Source organism: Numenius arquata, chromosome 10, assembly GCF_964106895.1.
Source record: "Numenius arquata chromosome 10, bNumArq3.hap1.1, whole genome shotgun sequence".
NCBI lineage: Eukaryota > Metazoa > Chordata > Aves > Charadriiformes > Scolopacidae > Numenius > Numenius arquata.
Window position 1 is genome coordinate 375,380 of NC_133585.1, and position 22,326 is coordinate 397,705.

At 38.3% G+C, this 22,326-nt stretch overlaps 1 protein-coding gene across 3 annotated transcripts in view; it reads right to left on the reverse strand.

Moving 5' to 3' along the window:
* Positions 1-228: 228 nt before the first annotated feature.
* IDE (insulin degrading enzyme) overlaps positions 229-22,326 on the reverse strand; it is a 58,634-nt gene continuing 36,536 nt past the window's right edge. For 2 of the 3 annotated variants that reach the window (XM_074155121.1, XM_074155124.1), the window contains 11 exons: positions 21,705-21,849; positions 18,819-18,929; positions 17,549-17,669; positions 16,046-16,137; positions 14,569-14,680; positions 13,324-13,491; positions 10,265-10,537; positions 6,695-6,756; positions 5,172-5,244; positions 4,010-4,077; positions 229-2,852 (listed from right to left, as the gene is read on the reverse strand). In XM_074155121.1, coding sequence (XP_074011222.1) covers positions 2,757-2,852; positions 4,010-4,077; positions 5,172-5,244; positions 6,695-6,756; positions 10,265-10,537; positions 13,324-13,491; positions 14,569-14,680; positions 16,046-16,137; positions 17,549-17,669; positions 18,819-18,929; positions 21,705-21,849 — 1,321 coding nt within the window. In that variant the 3' untranslated portion in view covers positions 229-2,756. Of the gene's footprint in view, positions 2,853-4,009; positions 4,078-5,171; positions 5,245-6,694; positions 6,757-10,264; positions 10,538-13,323; positions 13,492-14,568; positions 14,681-16,045; positions 16,138-17,548; positions 17,670-18,818; positions 18,930-21,020; positions 21,166-21,704; positions 21,850-22,326 lie in introns of all 3 variants that reach the window. The other variant, XM_074155122.1, reaches the window with a different exon arrangement.

A 22,326-nucleotide genomic window follows, 5' to 3' on the forward strand; every position in this document is an offset into this window, starting at 1 on the left:
TACCTGTATATTACTAAGTTTTCATACACTCAGCGAGCACCAGAGGTAGATCTACCAAAAGGTGCGGGACACCACAGGGGGCAGTGACTCCCCCAGCCTGCCCAGTCCAGGCACTGGAGAGCAGGAAATCGCAGCTCACCTACAACAAACAACATGCACAGACTGATAGATGTAACATGACCAGTATGCAAGAAATTAAAATGAAACAAATTAAGAACTCCAAACATTAAATTCAGATTGTTTATTGTAAACAGAATAACTCTAGCACTCTGTCATACTGGCTGTGTCACATGCACCCAATTCCACATCAACTGCTTAAAATAGCACTTGCAAAAATTACAGTTATGTAATAATAATTTATGGTTTCTTACATAAACTAATTAACAAGCACTAAAATTGAATTACAGTGTATTCTAGGTAGTTTTTTATTGCTTGTAGACACTGCAGCTTTGGATCCATTAAAATGAACCCATTAGTATGCCTGAGTTTTTCAAAATTTACTGCTATATCAAACTCAGAAACTGTAAAATGCTGGAGAACACTTAAAAGCAATTAAGAGTTGGTGGAAAACTACATGGGCTTCCACATCCAGTCACAGAACTTTGAAATTCTACATTTTTTCCTCTGGAAAACATGATTTGTGAGCTTGTGTTAAATACACTGCTATTCCAATTTATTTATATATTTTGTTAAAATTAGAGTTGATAGTAATTCCATGAATATATATATATTTATTTTTACACACAATAGAAGCCATTTTATTTTATTCACCGTAAGAGTGGTATGTTTAAATACTAAATCTCAAAATATATATTTTTATAATATGTTGTCAAAACTTTTAATATATATAATACAAGAACTTTTACTAAAGGAAAACTATAAACAAAAGCGAAATGCAAAAGGGTAAAAAACCCATTTTATGTGAAGGATCCATGAAAAACGTGGTGAACACCTTTACTGGTTTTGCTTGTATTATGTTTAATTTTTTCTTCCTCAGGCTACAAGAAAATGTTAGTGGCCTTCCTTGGCAACAGGTTACATCACAAACTGTCATCAAATTTATTAAAAAGATGTTGAAACGTGTCCTGTTAACCTTTAAAACAGCTTTTAAATACGCTGTGTTTACTCAATGGGAAGAGACTCTTGGATAAACTCAACGTGAGGCCCGTGCCCTATGGAGCACTGGTTGAATCTGGCCTCAGAGCCAGTGCAGAACATGGGTCACTGACAAGAACAGCCCGATGGCGTGTACCACGACTCCGACCCGTGACAGCGGCGTGTCACACCGCTGCCTTCCTTTCAGCTTATTTTAGTAAGAAGCAAGCTCTCAGTAACACCCCTGGCGAGCAGAATTTGTACCTTCAGTGCTTTGCATACTCTGTCCTGTCTGAATAATTACAATCCACTTTAGGCATTAAAGAGGTAGGAGAACTCAGTAATTAGTGAGACGCTCCCTTTTTCTGTTTGGGGGCTATTCCAAGCACAAGATCGCTCTGTGGAAGTCAGTGAACTTGGTGAAGATGAGACACCATCTATTCTGTCACTAAATTATAGAATATATATACATACAGTATTTCAGCATAATCCTTGATCCTTCTGGGTTTTGCACAGCCTTCTTAAAAGAAGCAGGAACAAACCCTTTGTGACATAGCCTGACCCGCACCCCGTGCCACCGCAGCGCTGTGATGTCCCGAAGGACTCCTGAGGACGAGGGACCAGATGCGGTCTGACCCGTTTCAGGGCCCATATCTGACATTCGCCCGTGCTTGAGCCAAGAACTGCCACGGGCTTAAAGGTATTTGCACTAGTACTTGCTGGACTGAGACCTAACATAACAGATGAGGCAAAACAGACCGAGTTCTTCATTGGTACACGCACAACTGAAGACAAAAAATGACACCAAGTAAAGTATTTCATATACCAAATGGAAACAATTCACTGTGACACTGAAAAACTGAACAGGATGTTGATGGTACCGAGAGACTGGGACAACACTTTCGTAACAAAAGTAAGATGCGCTATTAAAGTGTTTCCAGCATTTTACTAGTTTTAATATAAAATGTCCCCAAATTTGTATAGAAAGATTAAAATCATGCCCGTATCTTCAATTATTCTCATTAAGACAACTCTCTCACTTACTACTGTGTTGTCAAATTTCCTTTTTTTTTTCCCCTCCACTGGTCTTCATAAAACTTAAAGGGAAAATATGTTGGTTGCATTAAAGATCAATTTAAAAAGTATCATTCAACACATCACTTCAAAAAAAAAAAAAAGTTAAACTCTCTATTTTTAAGAAAAATTGTTGACCCCATCCCCAAAAGGACCTACTTTTCTCACCCCCTCCAGACCCCAATAACATAATTATTAGGATACTAAATGGTGTTTTTCAGGAGGAACAAGAGCGTTTCAAACGATTTTGTTTGCTGTGGAGGCTTATATTATCAAAATGAAAATTTGAAGGGATGTACTATTTTAAAAATATACTGCATCTACAAGTTTTTTGTTGTTATTGTTTCAGTTGATTTTGGTTTTCAACAGGTTGTCTGTAATATAAATGACACATGACCACAACTGATTTTTATGTACTCTCTATCCCTAACACACAGCTAATGCCAAATGAACCAAGAAGGGATTCAGGACTTTCATAACAGACAGAACCACTTCTCCTAATGATCTTTAATAATTTTGTTCATCATGAAGTCCCCTGAAACCACGTCAGTACTGATCATTTGCATTTCTTCATCCATTGGGGCTCTTCACAGTTTTGCAGCCATGAAATTGATATGTGGTTTCACCAGTGGGAAGAGCGGGAGACTGCGCTTGAACTCTGTCATGTTTTCAATCACGCTTGGCTGCAAAGAAGCGACCGCAAGAAAAAGTCTGCTCAATACTTTTAAATGAGAGTTTCCCCACTTTTTCAACTTTTGCTACAGCTACATATAAACACATATTTCTTGCTCTTTTCTACAATATTAGTGATGCACATTCCTTGATTACAGGATCACCCAAAATATACTGTTATTTCTTATGAAATAAATGGGTTCGTATTTATTCTGTGTAACTGAAAACAGCAGCTATAATGCAGTAATTGCATTACTAATAATGGCAGGAACTTTAGTAAATGCAGAGGTCTTTTCATTTACAAATTCCACTTCAGAGCATCCCACCCACCCTTTGAATATCAGAGGTAAGATCATAAAAACAATAGCAATTCTATGAGCTATTATTTTTAGTTGCAGTAACAAAGTAACTTTTTCATATTTCAGTCATAATGGCTAATATATTCTCATATAATTCATACAGAAATTTCCACCCATGATGATTTTTTCACCTATAAGGACTGAGGAAGAACACAGACCTACTACAGCATTGTGAACAGTTAATTATCTATTGGGACGAACTTTACCATCCTCCTTCAAGAAAATTCCCTTAAGGCCCCGTAAGGGCCCACTGCTCTCGTATCTAACTGCACAGTGACATCTGTAATACTTCTTGAACAGAACTGGTCAAATTGCTTCCTCCACAGGTTACATATTGACAGGAACGTGCATTAATATTTTAATAGTAGTAGGTATTGTTCTTGTTAGTTTGGGGTTGGGGTCTTTTTTTAAACAAAGATGATAAATGTATTGATGCGTATGCATCTTTCTCTCTGCACTTGATACATCTGGTCATATACAATCAGTATTTTCAAACAATAATAACCTGTGGTTTACTCCATGTGTAGATAATCAGTGAACTACGACTATTAGATTTCATGTCGATGGAATAGAAGGAATAAAGGGAACAGGACAGACTATTAAAAAGCAAAAAAAAAAAAAAATCAGGAAAAATCCAATCCCTGTTGTTATTGAGGATGACAATACATGTGGACAAGAGCTGAAACATCAGCCCCACAACAGCATGAATTTCCAGAAGTTTGTTTCTCCCTATAAACTTGTATTTAATGATACTAAACTTCCAGATTAAGAAAACAGCCTGGGATTTTCTGTGTGGTGTTTCTTTTTACCTGTGGTAGTGGTGGTGCTGGTGCCAGGTTCACATCGTTTTGGCATGGAAATTCTCCAACAACAGGGCCTATTTAACATCATCAAAATTAATTCAGGACCATAATTTAATCAATACCTTTCACATAATAAACTGTTTTATAAGACAGGTATCTATATAAGCACAGGTTATTAATTTTAAAGCATCTCTAAATAAGATTTTCTGAACGTTTTGCTTTTATACTCCATAGCTGTCTTTAGAAATAAAAAGAGCTTAAATCCAGGATTTGACTTGAGAACATGTGCTGAGGCAGTGGGTTTTATTCATTTTACTTGCACATAAAGAGAACGTAGAAAGAAAAACTGCTAATCTACTGATCAATGAAACTGGAAGGAGTTTCACAACAGGCACACAGCTACCTGCTTCTTTCTGTTCTACAGACAAACCTTTAACATTCTTGATTTTGCAGCCAGTTACATGCTGGGATTTAAGTCCAGTACAAACTGGTGAAAAATCCGCACAAAACAACATAGAAGTTTTTCCTCTCAGTTTAGTTATATTAACCAGCAATACATTTGACCTTTTCCTTCTTGAATTGAAAATGAAACAACAGTTTGCAATGCACATCTGGTCTAGATTATCTTATAATAAAACCTGAAGAAACTTTTTGACTTTCTCAAGTTTAAATATGATGTCTGACAGTCCCAGAGGGCTGTGGGTTTTGTTTTGGCATTGGTTTTGGTTTGTGGGGTTTTTTTTCTCCATTCCTTTGAAAGCGCTTGAATAAAATTGTGGACGTTCATTGCTTGTCAGAAAAAAACAAACCCACGTTATACTGATAACTGCAAATCCTAATTTTGTTTTTCCCCATAGGACTGCTACAGAGTTTTATCTGTGTTTTAAAATATCCTGTTGAAAAAAAGAAGTGCTATTTTAAGATACAGTGTTTTAATCAATATACTTCAGAATGGCTGAAGAACTTGGCCACAAACATCAATCAGAAAATTTGAAGTACCCACGTGAAGAAAACCTATAAAAAGAAAGACTTTTTCCTCTGAAAAAGTATATAATCTCCAGAGCTGAGTTTTTCTTACAGCGTATTTGTTTGGTGTAGCACGCCTTTCTTTAGCTGTGACTTGCTTACACAGGAATTGATTAAATAAAATATTCAGCACAGTACTTACAGGAATCCATTTCCCTTGCAAGGACGTGCACTGATACCTTGTGTCTCCTGGGAGCATCTATTGCCAACAGCACCTACAGTAAAACACATCAGTCCTTCAGACATTGTATTTATAGTAAGGAATGAGACCATTTAAATTTGAATTTAAGGTTTGAAATGAGGGATGAGTTTTGGGAATATTTGAATTTTCAAATATTATTAGAAGTCATCCACACAGTACTTTGGATTATTTTACAATGAAGTTAAAAAATTCATGTACTGTGTGGGACTCGGAAAAAACTGGAAGTACGAGGAATTGAGCCATTAACTGTCATAGTATCAGAAATGCAACCTAGAATCTCTGCAGAATTTTCAATCCCTGGCAGCCTCTGAAAGGACATCAACCTGAATACAATTATCAAACTCAGTGGGACCAGCTCACCAGTCCAGCCAGGGATTTCTGCTCTGGAATAGTGGAACATTAGTGAAAGCAAAATAGTATCGATTCCTACAAAAATCAGAATGTGGATACTTGATCAAGTTATCATTTATTAAACAACAACTACTGGGATTCCATTTACTAAGTTTGTATTTGCTGCAAATCTTTACCCGTGCTATCATACTACTAAATACAAAACAAAGATGTTGGTCTTCACTGTGCATTGTAAATAATAACCGGTTTTATGCATTAAATCTCATAAAAATAGATGGTAATGTAAAAATGACCTTGGATAATGAAAAATCTAAGAGTACATTTCTCCACCCAGTAAGCTGCAAAGACATAGATCTACGTGACTCCCTGAGCTATCTGCTGCTCCGTAAGTAATAAAACGGTACGTACACATTGTGACATAGTGACTTATCAATGCCTATGAAATTTGTTACAAAACAAAAAGAATGAGGCCAAATTTTTATTTTTTGGGGGAGGGACAACGATGACACAAGACATGGGGGGGGATGACAGCCCCTCGTATTTCAATTGCTTATTTTAGGTATCCCTCTAGCAACTTCATGCTGAGTTGCAGTGTACAATTACTGCGTCGTTATGCTGTTCCTTTGTTCTGCCTAACTATGAGAGGAAGAAAAAAAAGCGTTGATTTACAGTGAACAAAGATTTAAAAATATCTGTTTCATTCACAATTCACGCACACAAAATAAGTTGAATCATTTACTGGTTGAAGAAAAAAAAAAATAATAAAAGAACAAATTTGCAATTTTGGCCAAGCTTGGTCATAGAGTAGCACATTTTTTATTCAGAAAGAAAGGATAAATGAGACGGGAGAAGAATAAGAGCCAGTAAGGGAAAAAAAAAACAAAAACACCCACACCACACAACAACACTCAATCCTCCACAATTTTTACAGTACACTAGTTGCCATTAAACTAAGTAGGATTCAGGAAACAAAATTATTATTAAGGTATCTGCATCAATCATACCATCTACCTGAAGCAGGCATCAGTATATGCTTTCATAGTTCACCCAAATAACATCCAGTGGTATCTACATCTCTCTCCAGTAAGATTTTAACTACAAGAGTAACTTACCTTGTAGAACTGTATAATATCGTCCTTGGTCAGGGTCTTTAGATAAGCCACTTCAATGTTATCTGCACAACAATAGGAAAAATTAGAACAAGTCTGCAAATCACAGCTCGTTATTAGCACATTACTTATTCAAAGTATTTTTATTTGAAATTCAGATACTGTAATTGACTGCAAATTATATGCTTTTCATTGTTAACTTCCAAGCTAATACTCATAGAATCATAGAATGGCTAGAGTTGGAAAGGACCTTAAAGATCATCTAGTTCCAACCCCCCTGCCATGGGCAGGGACACCTCTCACTAGAGCAGGTTGCTTAAAGCCCCATCCAGCCTGGCCTTGAACACTTCCAGGGATGGGGCATCCACAACTTCCCTGGGCAACCTGTTCCAGTGCCTCACCACCCTCACTGTAAAGAATTTCTTCCTTATATCTAATCTAAATCTCTTCTCTTCCAATTTAAAACCATTGCCCCTTGTCCTGTCACCACTCTTCCTGACAAAGAGTCCCTCTTCAGCTCTTCTGTAGGCTCCCTTCAGGTATTGATAGGCTGTTATAAGGTCTCCCCGGAGCCTTCTCTTCTCCAGGCTGAACAACCCCAGCTCTCTCAGTCTGTCTTCATAGGAGAGGTGCTCCATCCCTCTGATCATCCTCGTGGCTCTCCGCTGGACCCGTTCCAACAGGTCCATGTCCTTTCTGTGTTGAGGACTCCAAAGCTGGACACAGTACTCCAGGAGGGGTCTCACGAGCGCAGAGTAGAGGGGCAGAATCACCTCGCGAGACCTGCTGGCCACACTTCTCCTGATGCAGCCCAGGACACGGTTGGCTCTCTGGGCTGCCAGTGCACACTGCCTGCTCATGTTGAGCTTCTCATCCATAAGCACTCCCAAGTCCTTCTCCTCGGGGCTGCTCTCCAGCCATTCTCCACCCAACTTGTATTTGTGCCTGGGGTTGCCACGTCCCAGGTGCAGGACCCTGCACTTGGCTTGGTTGAACTTCATGCAATTTGCATGAGCCCACCTCTCCAGCCTGTCTAGGTCCCTCTGGATGGCATCCCTTCCCTCCAGCGTGTCAACTGCGCCACCGAGCTTGGTGTCATCAGCAAACTTGCTGAGGGTGCACTCTATCCCACTGTCCATGTCACCGACAAAGATGTTAAACAGTACTGGTCCCAGTACCGACCCCTGCGGAACACCACTCGTTACTGGCCGCCACCTGGACATTGAGCCATTGATTGTAACCCTTTGGATGCGGCCATCCAGCCAGTTCCCTATCCACCGAGTGGTCCATCCATCGAATCCATGAGTTTCCAATTTTGAGACCAGGATGTCGTGCGGGACAGTGTCAAATGCTTTGCATAAGTCCAGGTAAATGACGTCAGTCGCTCTGCCCTTGTCTACCAAGTCTGTGGCAGTATTGTAAAAGGCCACCAAATTTGTCAGGCACGATTTGCCCTTGGTGAAGCCATGTTGGCTGTTTCCAATCACTTCTTTATTCTCCATGTGCCTTAGCAAGGATTTCAGGAGGATCTGCTCCATGATCTTGCCAGGCACAGAGGTGAGACTGACCGGCCTGTAGTTTCCCGGGTCTTCTTTGTTTCCTTTTTTGAATATTGGAGTTATGTTCCCTTTTTTCCAGTCAGTGGGAACTTCACCAGACTGCCACGATTTCTCAAATATGATGGAGAGGGGCTTAGCAACTTCGTCCGCCAGTTCTCTCAGGACCCGTGGATGGATTTCATCAGGTCCCATGGACTTATGCACCTTCAGGTTCTTTAAGAGGTCTGAAGGATACTAAGATCACTAAAAATGTCATCAGAAGCTTGGCAGAAAATTATACTTCAGTAAGTCCATTTGATTGAACTTACTAAAAAATGCATATTTGAAGAATACTGATTGTACTGTATGTTATTCAGTAGCTAAAAAAGCTATGCCTACTTCTGTATGTTATCTCAAGTCAATGTCACATATTTCTAATGCAGAGTGATTAGAGATGCGTTTTATCCGCAGCTGGACACAGGAGGGTAGGATGAACTTTGGTAGAATGTATTTCTAAATAAATGTAAGGAATGGCATCTACATCATACCTGTTAAGGAATAATCGCATTTAAGATACTGGGGACAATGTGTCTCAGTAGCTGCATCACTTCATATAAATCAAAATGTAATGAACTCATCACGTTATATCACTGCTGCATAAACAGGAATGCTTTTTGTTGTAGGCTTGCTTGCTTTTCTGAGGGTTGGCAGAAAGTTCAAGAAAGAAATGCATGCAAGAGAACAAATATGCAGCTAACAAGCCTGTGAGGGAGGCTAGAAGTAATTAATATGAAGCTCTATACAGAGGAAATAAATAAAAAATAATAAAAAAAAATTCAACAAAACAGTCTGGAAAATTAGATGACATTTTGGAGAAATTTTTTTAAATTAAGTAAAACAGTAAAAGTAATAATAATAACGTAAAAACCTGAAGAAAAAAACCTTTTCATTTCTTAAGGCTGAATTTCTGATTTTGACGAATGTAGTAATATTAGTATCATTAACGAGATATAATGACTAGTGGGTAGAGGGGAATTAAAGATATAAAAGTCAAGAGAAAAAGTAAAGTTGAGCTGGATTTAGATATGATATGGCTACAGCTAGCAGTAAGAAATTCCAGAGAGATAATATAGATACAAATATGGTAAAACCAGAAACACTAAAGGCAGAGAAAAACTAAACTGTTTCATCAGATGCAAAAAAAGTACTTGAGGGGTTAAGTTTCCACATCACTCCTTGCGCTCAGAGATGGAAGCTCATCAGTAGCTCTCATTCTCTCGAGACCAAGCTAGGTGACAGTTCAAAATTCTTCATTATTAGAACAGTTCCATCAGTCACTGTTGACCAAAAAGGTAACCACAGAAGTTGGATCTCAGCTGGTCTTCTGCAAGTTTATAATCTCCAAAGTATCATGGATGAAAAAACCAAACAATTACTGTTTCCTCAAGGCTACTCTAAGCTCAGCCAGGTCAGACGTTAGTGAAGGTACCTGCTGTCGCCTCCGCCATCGCTCCCCCAGAAGAGCTGCACAGCGGAGAGAGGAACAGGGCTGGTATGAGGATGTGCACCGTCGGGAATGTCAGTGTGTGTGAATGCACCTCAGCCTAGTGTTAGGCACACGTGTAATACAGACGCCTGAACGTCACAGGAAGAAATCTGAGCTTGTGAGATGGGAATTTGCATTCAAACCACTTCCAGCCCTTGATCTGCTCCGTGTCTCCCTGAGCCTTAAGGGGAAGAACTGAAGGTCCACGGGGCGTTCGCCACCCCCCATCGTATGTGAACATCAGGAACACGTTTATTCTATCACTGACAGCTCCCACAGCAGCGAGGGCACAGGCTCCACAAATAAGGTATTTTCCCAGGGCAGGAGGAAGAAATACAACTTAACAGGACACAAGTCACAAAAAATGTACTACATCAGGCGCAGGCCATGTAAAAGCTTAAGTTGTTCCCAAATGAATATGACACTCAACAGTCAAAAGCGTAGCCAAACTACAGCATTCAGTGTGATAGAAAGCACAATTTGTCTTACCTCTGTCAAAGTTATACTGCTGGGAAATGATTTCTCCCCAGTATTTAGCACATTCTGCAGACAGCTTCTTTGGTTTGTCTAGACGACGAATTGCTAAAGCTTGGATGTGCTTCTGGAAGGCCTCTTCTGTCATGTCTTCTATACATTTCTCCATAGTTTTTAAGAACGCTTCAACTCTGCTTTCTAAATAGTGGGGTGGCTTTTCGGATTGGATAATAAATCGCAGTCCTTGAATGCCATTTGCCCGACGTGGGCCACTGAACACGATGTAACCTGGGTAAAACAAGAACAGTCACAAATTAAAAGAAATCCCTTGTTCCAGCATTGTTTGTCAAACATGGCGTGTTTGACAGGAATGTAGTTTTATGCTAAGCTTAATTCTGTATTGTACATTAAATAACGCATGTTTTCAAAATATGTCACTGTATTTTTTGAAAACGTCTTTATTTCCCTGAGGTAAATACCAGTTCAGGGGAGGGGTGAGGAGGAGATGGGGCAGACCAAGACAGAGCACAAGGAATTCTGTCATCAGGAGTAGGTAACCAGAAATTAGGCTGTACTCTAGTGCTTCATTAGACTCAATATTAGGAAATTATTACTATTTTTTCGTAACATCTAATCTGAATTCTCTTTGCTGCCATTAAGATGTAAGACGACTATGTCTCATCTTATCAATTAGATACAAAGGCAACATTGTTCCCTTCCTTTTTGTCACAGCTTTTGCTTATCTCAACACCCAAGCCTTTTCTTCAGTCTTTTTCCCCTCTTTTAATGACAGTTGTCTCACAGTTCAGACTTTTAAATGTTGATTTATAGCTCTCTAATCATTCCTTGATGCTCATGTCAAAGTTAGAACAGTATTTTGAACAATACAGGGCTATTACTGCATGTGCACCTCGGAGCTGCTGTTCATACACCCCACGTGTGCGGAGCAGCGTGACACCGCAAACGTACCTTCTACCCTGACCCACTCCTACCGCAGGCTGTTCTTCACACAGCCGCTGCCCGGCCACTGCCTCCCGGCTCCTGCCTGTGCCACCCATCACTCCTGACAAACTGCTCCTACCAAGCTGCATCTTGTCTTCATTCAGGTCACGTTTCCAAAATGTCAAACTGATTTTGAATCCTAATTCTACCTTCCCACGGGCTCGCAGCCTCTGCCAGCTCAGTGTTATCTGAAGAGTCAGTAAGTATATTCACTCTTCTATCATCCCGAGTTTCGACAAAAATATTAAACAGCATTGGATCACAACAGAACTCTGTAGAACATTGTTTTTCAATTATTTTTCGACTATTTTTATCGATTCCCCAGTCATGACTTTCCAAAGTCTTGCACGCAAACGTGCAGCGCTCCCACCCAGGCCGCTCTCAAGCTCCGTTGAGAGCATTACGTGCCTTTCACATTATCAAGAAGAGTCACATGACATCCCTACTTCCATCCATACAGCCAAACTCTGTTTGCATAAAAAGAAGTTAGGTTAATTTGACCAGAGTTTGTCCAGGAATAGCCTCTCAGTTACCTCCTATGAATTTAGAAATGCTTTGATAAATTATTCTGTATTTTCTAGGAATTAGAATTAAGCTGACTGATCTGTAATTTCCCTGCTCTTCTCTTTCCTTCTTTAAGGAAACACACAGCATTTACCCATGCTTATTTTTCCAGTACCTCATCTATCATCCACAAGTTCTTAGTTATAAGACTTCTACTTCCAAGATTTCGTAATTTTTTTTTTTTTTTTAAATATAATGTGGAGTACATCATGCCTGAACTCTTTAAAAGCTTCTAATGTACAACCTTTAATCTGTTCTTTTCCTGTTCAAAGGTAAGCCTTGGACTTTTATCCCTGGTATTTATTTCGGAAATCATCTAGTCACAGTTAACATTTTAAGTGGAAACTAAAAAAGCCATCCTAAAACATTTTTTTTCTTTTCCCCCACCATTAACAACTTTTCCTTTTTCTCGTACTGCTAAAGCATTTATTGAATGAGTTCTTGATACTACTTCTACTGGTTAGCCAACTGCTAACTCCTAAATTCTTTTTCCTTTACCTTTCTCAGAGATCTTACAAACAGTTCCATGAAGTTTATTGAATTTTGCTGGTATTTTTACTGTTTTCCTTCCTCAGTCTTGTGAGCTGTCTCTTTGGCGGTTACACAGCACTGGACACACTCACACAGTTCTTCCTCACTTAGTTTTCCCCCTCCTCTTTTCCAACTTCTGTGCAAAACCTGCCACCAGCACATTCCAAAAACCAGCTGAATCATCTGGGTCCTGCCCCATTTTCAGCAGATATTTAGATAGTTAACATCCCTATGATGAGTATGGCACGGCTGATTCTGCTATTTGCTCACAAAAAGTCTAATCTTGCCCGATACCCCTGGTAGTTTGTAGTCATCTCCCCGAGACACTCGCCTGCCTCTCACCTTTGGGAAAACCGTACTCCTCCTCACCAGTGTTTCAGCCACGCAAAGCCTCTGTCCGGCCTTGTTACCCTGTTCAGAATAACCTTACCGCTTCTCAGCCTTACTGGGTCACGTAACAACTACCTGTACTTATTGGTGAACAGCTGTATTCTTAAAAAGACTGAAATGTACTTAGGTCTTCACCAACATGGCAGCTTACCATTAGCCACACAGCAGTATTCCTAAGGCAGAGCTTGTGAATCATCAAGGGCACCTGGAAGTAGGATCATGAGCAAGAAAGACTTAACTACTACCGATTCTTTAAGATCATCTAAAATTTAGGACACTGATCTAATCTCCTTTTGGTAAAAATTCTAGATATGGAATTTTCTGTACAGTGAGTGAACTTTTTTTACGCCAGAGTTGGTTTCAGAGATTTCAGACATCTCAAAAATTAAGTTTGCTTCTTCTCAATTCAGAGTCTGCACACAGTAACATTCCTTTGAGTCACTACCAGTTAAAATTATTTGCATTTACCAACTGTCCTTCAGATGGCGTTTTCTAAGCAGGGAGAGAACAGCTCGTCCTGCCTCGCTTGAGTGTGAGCTCCCGTGGGTGCGTGTGCATGGACACAGCATCGCCACTGGAAAACTCACCTAATTGCTCCTTGGTGCGTAGAGTATTGAAGCATGGTTCGGAGATGATTTGACAGAATAGCTCCAAAAACATATTCTCAGAAGTGCTCTGCATGTCTGTCTGGTAATATATTTCAATGCCACAGTTGTTATGGACTTCATTTCTCTGTTGATATACAAACCAACCTCCTGAAAGACAGAACATTGAAGTTTATTAAAATGTACGTTCTTATTGTCTACAATTAAAAAGATAATGGTCTCTCTCTTGTGGAATGGAATGATAATGAATAGTTTAGGACTGTTATAGCAGAGTTTCCACTCACAGCATACTTTTTGTGAGACAAGTAAAGAAAAGATTATTTAACACATCGAAATGTCAGAGCTTGAGCATTTCAGCAAGTAAACTGAAACTGGCTGCTTTTCCTCAAGCAAATGTTTTTGGAACTGGAATGGAATTCTGCATTGCCTCTGCTGGGTAAACAGTTTCTAAAGACAATTTATCAGAAACATTTTTGAACACTAAATATAATTCAGCATTTAATACCAATAGCTGCTTTGAGATCTGGTTGTTCCCCCAGGCTGACGATCAGCTATGGGCAACTGGCCTTGGCCATACAGCTATGTATGTCATCACTTCTGTGCAACTCCCAGCAACTCCTTGAACAGCCTTTCCTATAGATAAGAATTTTTTTTCACAATAGAAGTAAAATCGCATACAACACTACGAGACCAAAAGAATTTATATTAGAAAAAAAACAAAGTTAATTGTGTAAGAGCTTTCAGTTTTCTCAAAAAAGCGAGAGTCGTCCAGGACAATCCACCGAATGGTCACTTAATACTCAAAAAGAAGGGTACTTATTCAAATGTGCATAGTAGGTGTGTATAGCAGAGCGTGGGACAAGGCTCTTATTTCCATAAATTATATCGAGTGAATCAGGACTGAATCAGAGAGTGGTTTGGGTTGGAAGGGACCTTCACTTCAAGATCATCTCATTCCAACCACCAAGAAGCCCGATTTACATACACAGATTAAACATTAAATCAAATTAATTTTCAAGTATACCAGAAATATTATTATATTACTGTACGATTTTATTAACGAAACCACACTCCAATGATAGTTTTGAAGTTTAAAATAATTTGAAGTAAGTCTGATTTCGAAACAAACTCCTAGCAACAGAGTAATATTCATTTTAAAATGCTATTAGCAAAAAGAATCTCAATTTACTGTGCACTAAAATATTGAAAGTAAATAATTTAACTTACTGTCAGGAAGTTGCACTTCTCTGTATCTCACCAGCTGACTGGGAAGGAGTGGCTTCGTATGAGCGTGCTCAATGAGAGTGTCCTCAACCATCTGCATAATTCCTAACGCAGCCTGGAAGAGCAAACATAAGAGGATTTTTAACTATCATTAGTCTGTACCTAACTGCAGGGTCAGACTTTTCAATTCTTGATGGTGGCATGAGAGTGGAGAAAAAAGTAAAAAAAAAAAAAAATCAGGAATAGAAAAGTAGAGATATTGTAATTAAATAAAAATACAGTAGAAGTTAAGTAGATGAGAGGAAGTGGGGGCCTGGAAGACAAGAGTTTTGTCAGGTTTTTTTTACATTTATCTTGACTACATGTTTAACTGATTCTACTCCTCTCCAATGCTTCTGAAATTAAAGTTCAATGGGGTTTTTTTTCCCTTTCCCTTCACCACTTTGATGTGCACATCTTTCAAAGTTTAAAAACCAGATACCTACATTGTACATTTGCAAAGCAAGTGACATCTCAGCAGATGGAACGTTAAGAAAACAAATTAATGGTTATGTTCAAATACGCATTCCATTGATGCACTGGTAGTATGAGGACTCATTGTCCAGATGCCTTCTTTTATTTGATGGATGAAAATAATAATTAAAAAAAAATAATCATAAGTAGAAGTTTTAAAAATCATTAGTTTCATTCAAGGATTTAACTTCAAAAGCTTTAGCTGTTAAGGGTTATGTGTTCTTGTAATCTGCATACTGGAAATTACAGTAACTTGCTAAAAAGCAGTTTAGGCAGAAAGCCAAAAGTTCTTAGTCTGCACTACCACAAACGCACAACACAGGTGATCTTATCAAAAACACACAAATGGTCTGAAAACTTCATAAACATATGCCCTCTTGTCCCCCAGTATCAAAGACAAAAAGACTGAGATCTTGCAAAACACAGTTTGAAAGGTTAGAGAAAAATACTAAAGAGTCTTCCAATTCAATATTAAAACAAAACATTGACAACAAGAGTGTTCAGACAGATGTTCTGAACAGCATTAGTCTACTATTTATCCGCTTGCAGAAAAGTAAATAAAAGCAAGCCAAAAAACAAATACCCGAATGAAATTAACTCAAGAAGAAACGCAAATTTTAAGCAGCTAGATCTAATTTTTCAAAAAGTACAGATTCCCTGAAAAAATTTTCAGTATTGAAAGGTGTCACAAAAGTATGTAAGTTTTGACTTAATTTTAGTTGGAAAAAAAAATATCTTAGATCCAGGTTAAAATGGAAAAGCAGGACCTGCAGTGCATTGTTCCTTATGCAGCTCAATCACATCACAGTAATAACACAAAACATAGACCTTAAAATGTTTAGATCGTAAGTTGTTTTTTATTAAGGTTCCAAAAGCAATACAAGGGCAGCACTTAGCCTAATCTGAAGTGGAAAAAATGACACCATGATAGCAAAAATTGTTTTATTATAGGAAGTATCACACCAACCTGTTTTGTTATATTGCCATGGAGAAGAGCTTCAATGTGTAACCGTGACAACAGCTGAGCTATAAAGGCCTTGAGGCGGGGAAGAGTGACATCTAGAATAGATATTTAGACAGTTAAATCAATGACATGCATTTTTACATGAAGTAGTACCTATCTCATTGTTAGATACAGTGCATTTCTTGGAGAAGGAGAAACTCATCGTCATGAAAAAGTGGATGTCTCCTTAAAAACGCAACACTGGAAAGCTTCCAGGTCTAAATAGCAGCACTCATCATACAATTTGTCTCGCTTAGAACTCACATACTGTCTGACCCAGATTCCAAATAGAAAAGGAAGAAAAAAAAAAAGCTGCCTTTCCAATCATGAACAAACATTCATTCTCCAGAGAAAACTGTTGCAATCGTTCAGGGGGTGTTCCAAGACAAAGCCTTAGCTTTTCACAAGCAGCACGTAGTTTATAAAGCTTGAGAAACACACTCTGCATTTACCATCTAGACTGCAAAAAGAACCTCAACTCAAATGTGGTGTTTTGATAGTATCTTTGCAACAACAATACACAAGAAAAATATTTCTGCAGTTGTGGGTATGTACTCGTACACACAATATATTGAAAAATGCTTTTGCAGTTGTGCGCATGTGCACACACACACATTCTGTGCCTGTCTTGGCAAAGCAGTTTTCATATATAATGGAAAGTACAGCTTAACATATAGAATCAATGGAATAGGAGAGGAAGGAAGGATGGTTGAATGGATGGGATGTTCATCCCAAAGCTCACATCTCCATTTGTAATTACTGACCATCAATAGAAAATTCATTTCCACATTTTCCCCTGATTCCAAATCAACTTTTTACTGTTGTATAATCCTACTCTTAATTTTTGCCTATTAAAAATGCAAAAGATTACGGTCACATTGAGCATATGAGAGGAAGAGAGAGGGAAAAAAAAATTTACACAAAAATACAGTGGGCCATCTGCTCTTTGTTAAGAACCACAATGGTCTTTATTATTTTTACTATCATCAGGAATTATGTATTTTTTCTTTATTATCTACAATTCTTTACTATCTACAGAAAGAGGAGCGGGGATTCCCTGATCAAGGAAACAACAAAATAGCGGGCCGACTGGCAAGTACAATGCGGATACGCTCCAGTGCGTCTGCACGATGTCAGGTAGAGCCACATCACTCCAGCAGCGCTGGCCAAGCGCTGGATTCACCGTACCCAGGCTCACACCCACAAAGCTGCTCCAGCTTTGCCTGAACTTTCACCTGCAAGTTCTGCCATTTAAGGCCTTTTGCCTGAACTACTAGACTTTCTAGAAACTGGAGGACACGTGCAGAGGCATTGACATCCGCCAGTATCAGCTCAGGTCTGGCACTGAGGGGGCTTCACTTGAATAACGGGCAGAGTTCAAAACGGGTACCTTCATTAGTTTATTAACAAGACATTTTCCATAAGGAAAGATAAAAATAATAAAGTTTAAAGCTGGCAGAACATTACCATCTAGCGCTTCTTTTAATTCATCTTTGGTCCAAGCAACTTCTGTCATCAGGAGTCGGAGATAATACATTGCGTGCTGGTGAGGCTGTTCCGCCCTGAAGTTGTTGAGTGACCTCATGTACTAAAACAAAATAATTACATTCAAAGTATAGAACTCTATTTCTAAACATGAAATATTAACCGTGTACTCTCTATATCATCAAAAACATACATTTCAAACATCAAGAACATTCTCTGGCTTGTTAGACCTGTAAAAAAAGTTGCATTAAATTACCCTAGCAATAGTGTGGGCTTCTGAGCCTATGGATTAAGCAGTAACCATTGGGTAGTTGAAATGGGCATGAAACCACACTTCTTCATAAAATCAATGACTGGAAATTAAATTATTGTAGTTAGACCTAAGTACTTATTTAAAGTTGTTCTACCCAGGAAATACACGTTCTATGATGACTGTTCAGGAGTGGGGGAATACAGCTAATGGAAAATTTATTTTTCTCCCAGTTGCTCCCCTGGGCTGACTTGGTTAGAAAAGTGCAGGAACATCTGGGAAACGTTTTCATTCTTTGCCTGGATGAAGGAGGCATGAGAGAAGAATCTGTGAGCTTCTCCAGAGAAGCTCCTCTTAGTCCAGCTGCACCTTCACAAATTAAGCAAACCTTTTTCCTCTATCAGAGGAAATGGAAAGCGCGAACTAATAATTTGGCAAGCTGGGATCATTTCCAGTCCAGGAGAACAGTAACTCATTTCAGGGTACACGAGAGAGAAGCAGGGAGCAGGAAGCTGTAGGAATCCTGCTGTGCACTCACTGAGTCCTTCTCCCTGTCCCAAACAGCAGCAGAGGCTGGTGCCCCTGCACCCGTTGGGTGTGGGCACGAGGGGAAAAACCGCCACCTCCCCCTCTGACAGGGCTTTTCTGTATTTTGTCCTTATTTTACATATACAAATGGCCTATGTAACAAAAGTCTATAAAATGACAAAAGAGCCGTAATACAGAGACAAAGTTCAAGCAAACTGCAATGACAATCAGGGAAATATCTGAAACAAAAAGAAAACCATCCAACAAAACCAGATCATTCACAGACCTGTGGGTTGGGTTTTTTTTACCTTGACTCATGGCCACAAAAAAAAGACAAAAGTGAAAAAGCTTCTGCATTCCCAATGAGGCAGAATTTCACTCCATATTTCCATGGATAATCAGCCCTCAGATTTCACTTCAAGTCAACATTAAATTTTAAATTACTCCAAAATGTAAATTTCTCATGTAGCTTACCGCTTCCTTGATAATTTCAAATCGTTTCTCATCAATCTCAAAAGTAGCCATTTTCTCAATGATCTTCTTGAGCAAGATATGTTGCTTGTCATTGTAACCTTTTACAGAAAGCTATGGAAAAAGTGCATAATTTTCTTTAGATGTGGAAGATAAAATAACGAAACAATTATCAAGTCTTGTGTAATTCAATGAACAATGCACTTTTCAACACTCTAAATTCAACATCATTCAACATTAACTCATTCTGAAATAAAATCCCTTTACCCATCAAAAGGTAACTGACGAATATAATATTGCATATTTGCCCAGGAGTTATGAATGCAGGGAATTAATGGAACATCATGTTGATGTAAGCAAACTGTACTCAGAATACAGATTTTTAATGATTGCAAGTATTGAGTCCAGCCAGTAAACTGTACATTTGAAGTACCAAAGTGCTTTTACTCTAGGTTTCTCATTTTAGTAATGAAATCTAGATTCACAGCCTTCTTAAGTATTCTCTCCAGTTTACGTTTAACCTTGTTTCATGCTTATCTTGTCACTCAAAAGAATAGTTTTCGTAAGTGGAATGAAATGGTGCTACCAGAAGAGGGTACTGTCAGCAGCAGCACAACACGTAACGGGGACAGTGCTGGGCTGGAACACCCCGGGGGTTTGGTTGCAATCCTAGGAGATACTGATCTGATCATAAACTTTTTTTGAAAGTATACATGAAATAAACTTGGTCATTTAAAAAAAAACAAATATTGAAACTTATAAATGACTGTGTGATTGCATCAGGCCACAGGAAGTTTGAAGAGTGAAAAAAGGCAATAGAAGGCCTTTTGGGGGGAAAAAACCTTCAAAATCTTGTATCTCGAAACAGGAACTTAATTGGATTTGTGCAGTTTAATTAAGGGTAAAACTAAATTTTAAGACACAAACCAAGATACAGGTGAATTCCTGCTTCCCAGTAGTAAGATTTTTTTTCTTCTATAGTTGCTGAAACATACCTGAACCATGAACTTGAAGAAAAAGCTATCATAAATGGATTTATGACAAAGGCCGATACCTAAATTAGCATAAGAACCCAAACCAGCAATCACTGGGGGATTGTTTGCAGTGTAGCATCTGCACTTGTTTGAAGTGTCTCCATTGTTCAGTTACACCCACTGACTATAAAACTTCTTGTGATACAGAAAAAGATTAGAAGCTCCCAGATACAAAATGGAGTAAACGCGAAAATGGAATCTTTACAGTAGAATATAGAGACCCTACCAAGAACAGCTCATATTTAAAATAACTCAGTTCTTCTAAAGTGTGACTAAAAATAATTACATGCACACGCACCCTTTTTTTTTTTTTTAAAGGAATTAACTCTGACCACGGAAACATCACCAACCTTTGAAACTGAGGAGAGATAACCATGTTTCCAGTAAAATAAGTGAATGCTACCAGGAAATGAGATACGCGTTGAATAAAAAAAAAAAATTAAATCGCAGCACTCTCTTTCATACAGAAAATGTAAAGACAGTATACAGCATATTTTCTTACTAATATGCTTTGGAGAATAATACTTCTACAGGAAATTTCAGAACACATTTTGGTATAAAGTGATGGTTTAAAAAAAAAAAAGCTTTTAACAATTTCAAGAGCAACCATTACAATCTCCTATCATAAATCTCATAGGAGAAACTGAGTAAGAAATAACCATTTGTTGTAATACCAGTATTTATCAAGTAAGTATTGTTGGCAATTTGAAACGGATTATAAAATACTTAATAAAAACAAACACTTCAGAAAAAGCCATAAATATCTAGCATTGCATTCTAACGAACACATGCACAATCCATTTCCACAGCTCGCTATAGCAGAATTAGAGAATTATAACATAATCTGTAAAGCTGAGAATCATTCAACAGAAAAGTTAATCTTTTTATACAGAAACCACCAACAGTACTTTCAAGATCACCATGCAAGCAAGTAAAACTGTGAACTAGACGGCAAGAACTACACCACACACGTGTTCACGAGGCACTGCAACCTCCAGCAGATCTCTCAGTACTGATTAAAATTCAGTTTTGCTTTGCCTTTAATGCATGAGATATTTGCAAGGAAAAAAACATTAACCATCTCATTTAGAAATGCAGAAGTCAAATGTTTTCTCCAAGCTCAACAACTCCCAAGCTGTTCCGTTTCCTCCTGCGCTTTTTAATTACTTACAAGTATTGCATTCATTCCTGATGCAATGCCATAGACCAAACCTGAGAGGCGTGCTGCATATGTATACTCTTTTAAATCATCCTTCAATAACCTGATAAACAGGTATGTCATGTTGCAATGGAGAGGATCAGCATAAATGTAGCGACTAACAAAAAGAAAAACAAAAGAAATGCTTTGATACCTCAAGCAGTGACAAAGTAATGGATGAAGAAACATGACTGAAGAGTATGTATATGCAGCCTCATGATCAGTAGCCCTTGAACAGGACAGCTGAAGTGGTACCACTTATGAATAGCCTGACACGGGGGCCTTCTGCCCCATCGGTCAGAAAGGTTTTAGTAGATATTTGACAAACTGAAATAAATATGTAAGCTTGGATTAGGGTTGCTTTTTTCTTTGTTTTTAAAATGGAGGAACAAATCTTACAACTAATTAATTTCATGAATGATATAAAAATAAAGAAGAAAATTTACTTAGTATGAATGGAAAGATTGTTGAAGACTTTGAACAAAATTCAACGTAAAATTCAAATTAAAGAAAGGATGGTTAATAACCAAGATCAAAAGGAATAACAGCCTTAGACCCATTTTTTAAATGAAAGTCCTTCCATCAAATCAATGTAAAAATGTTGATGAGTGGAAGTAGTTTTAAGGCTCTAAGCTCTTCCTTGATTTGGGTACTTACATACATCCCATAGATGGTATTTTGGAGATCATAGTTCAAGCCAGCTAGCTCTGCTGCATATGCATACTCGTTGAGGGAGTCTTTGAGCAGTTCAAGGTACAAATAGGCCATGTTACAGTGCAAGGGATCCACATACGCAAATGGGCTGGAAGAAAATGGTGAAAGTAAAACATGCAGTTTAAAATTATTTCTCAGTTTCTTTGGGCCTTTTAATTTTGGTATGAAGGAAATGGTATTTACTGCGAGTATGCTGATGGATCCCATTATGAAGGATTCCTATTCCAAAGCCGAATATGAACATAGCTGAAAGTAATTATTTACCTTCCTTATGGTTTGAGCAATGCCCAAATATATTGAAGATTCCAGAGGTATTCTCGTATTTGTGCTCATAAATCAAGACACGTTGTATTTACTTTGCTGCACTTAAGCAAACAGGTCAGTTAATAAAAAAAAAAAAAGGAGACTGCTTTTCTGCTTTTTGCATTTCTCCCTACAATGAGAATTTCCCCAAACTGAGCAATTTCAATACGCCCAATGATGCAAATCCAATTAATATTGAATTTTTCTAATTAAGACTGAATTCAAAGCAAGATGTAGGTCAATCCTATGTTATCATAAACCT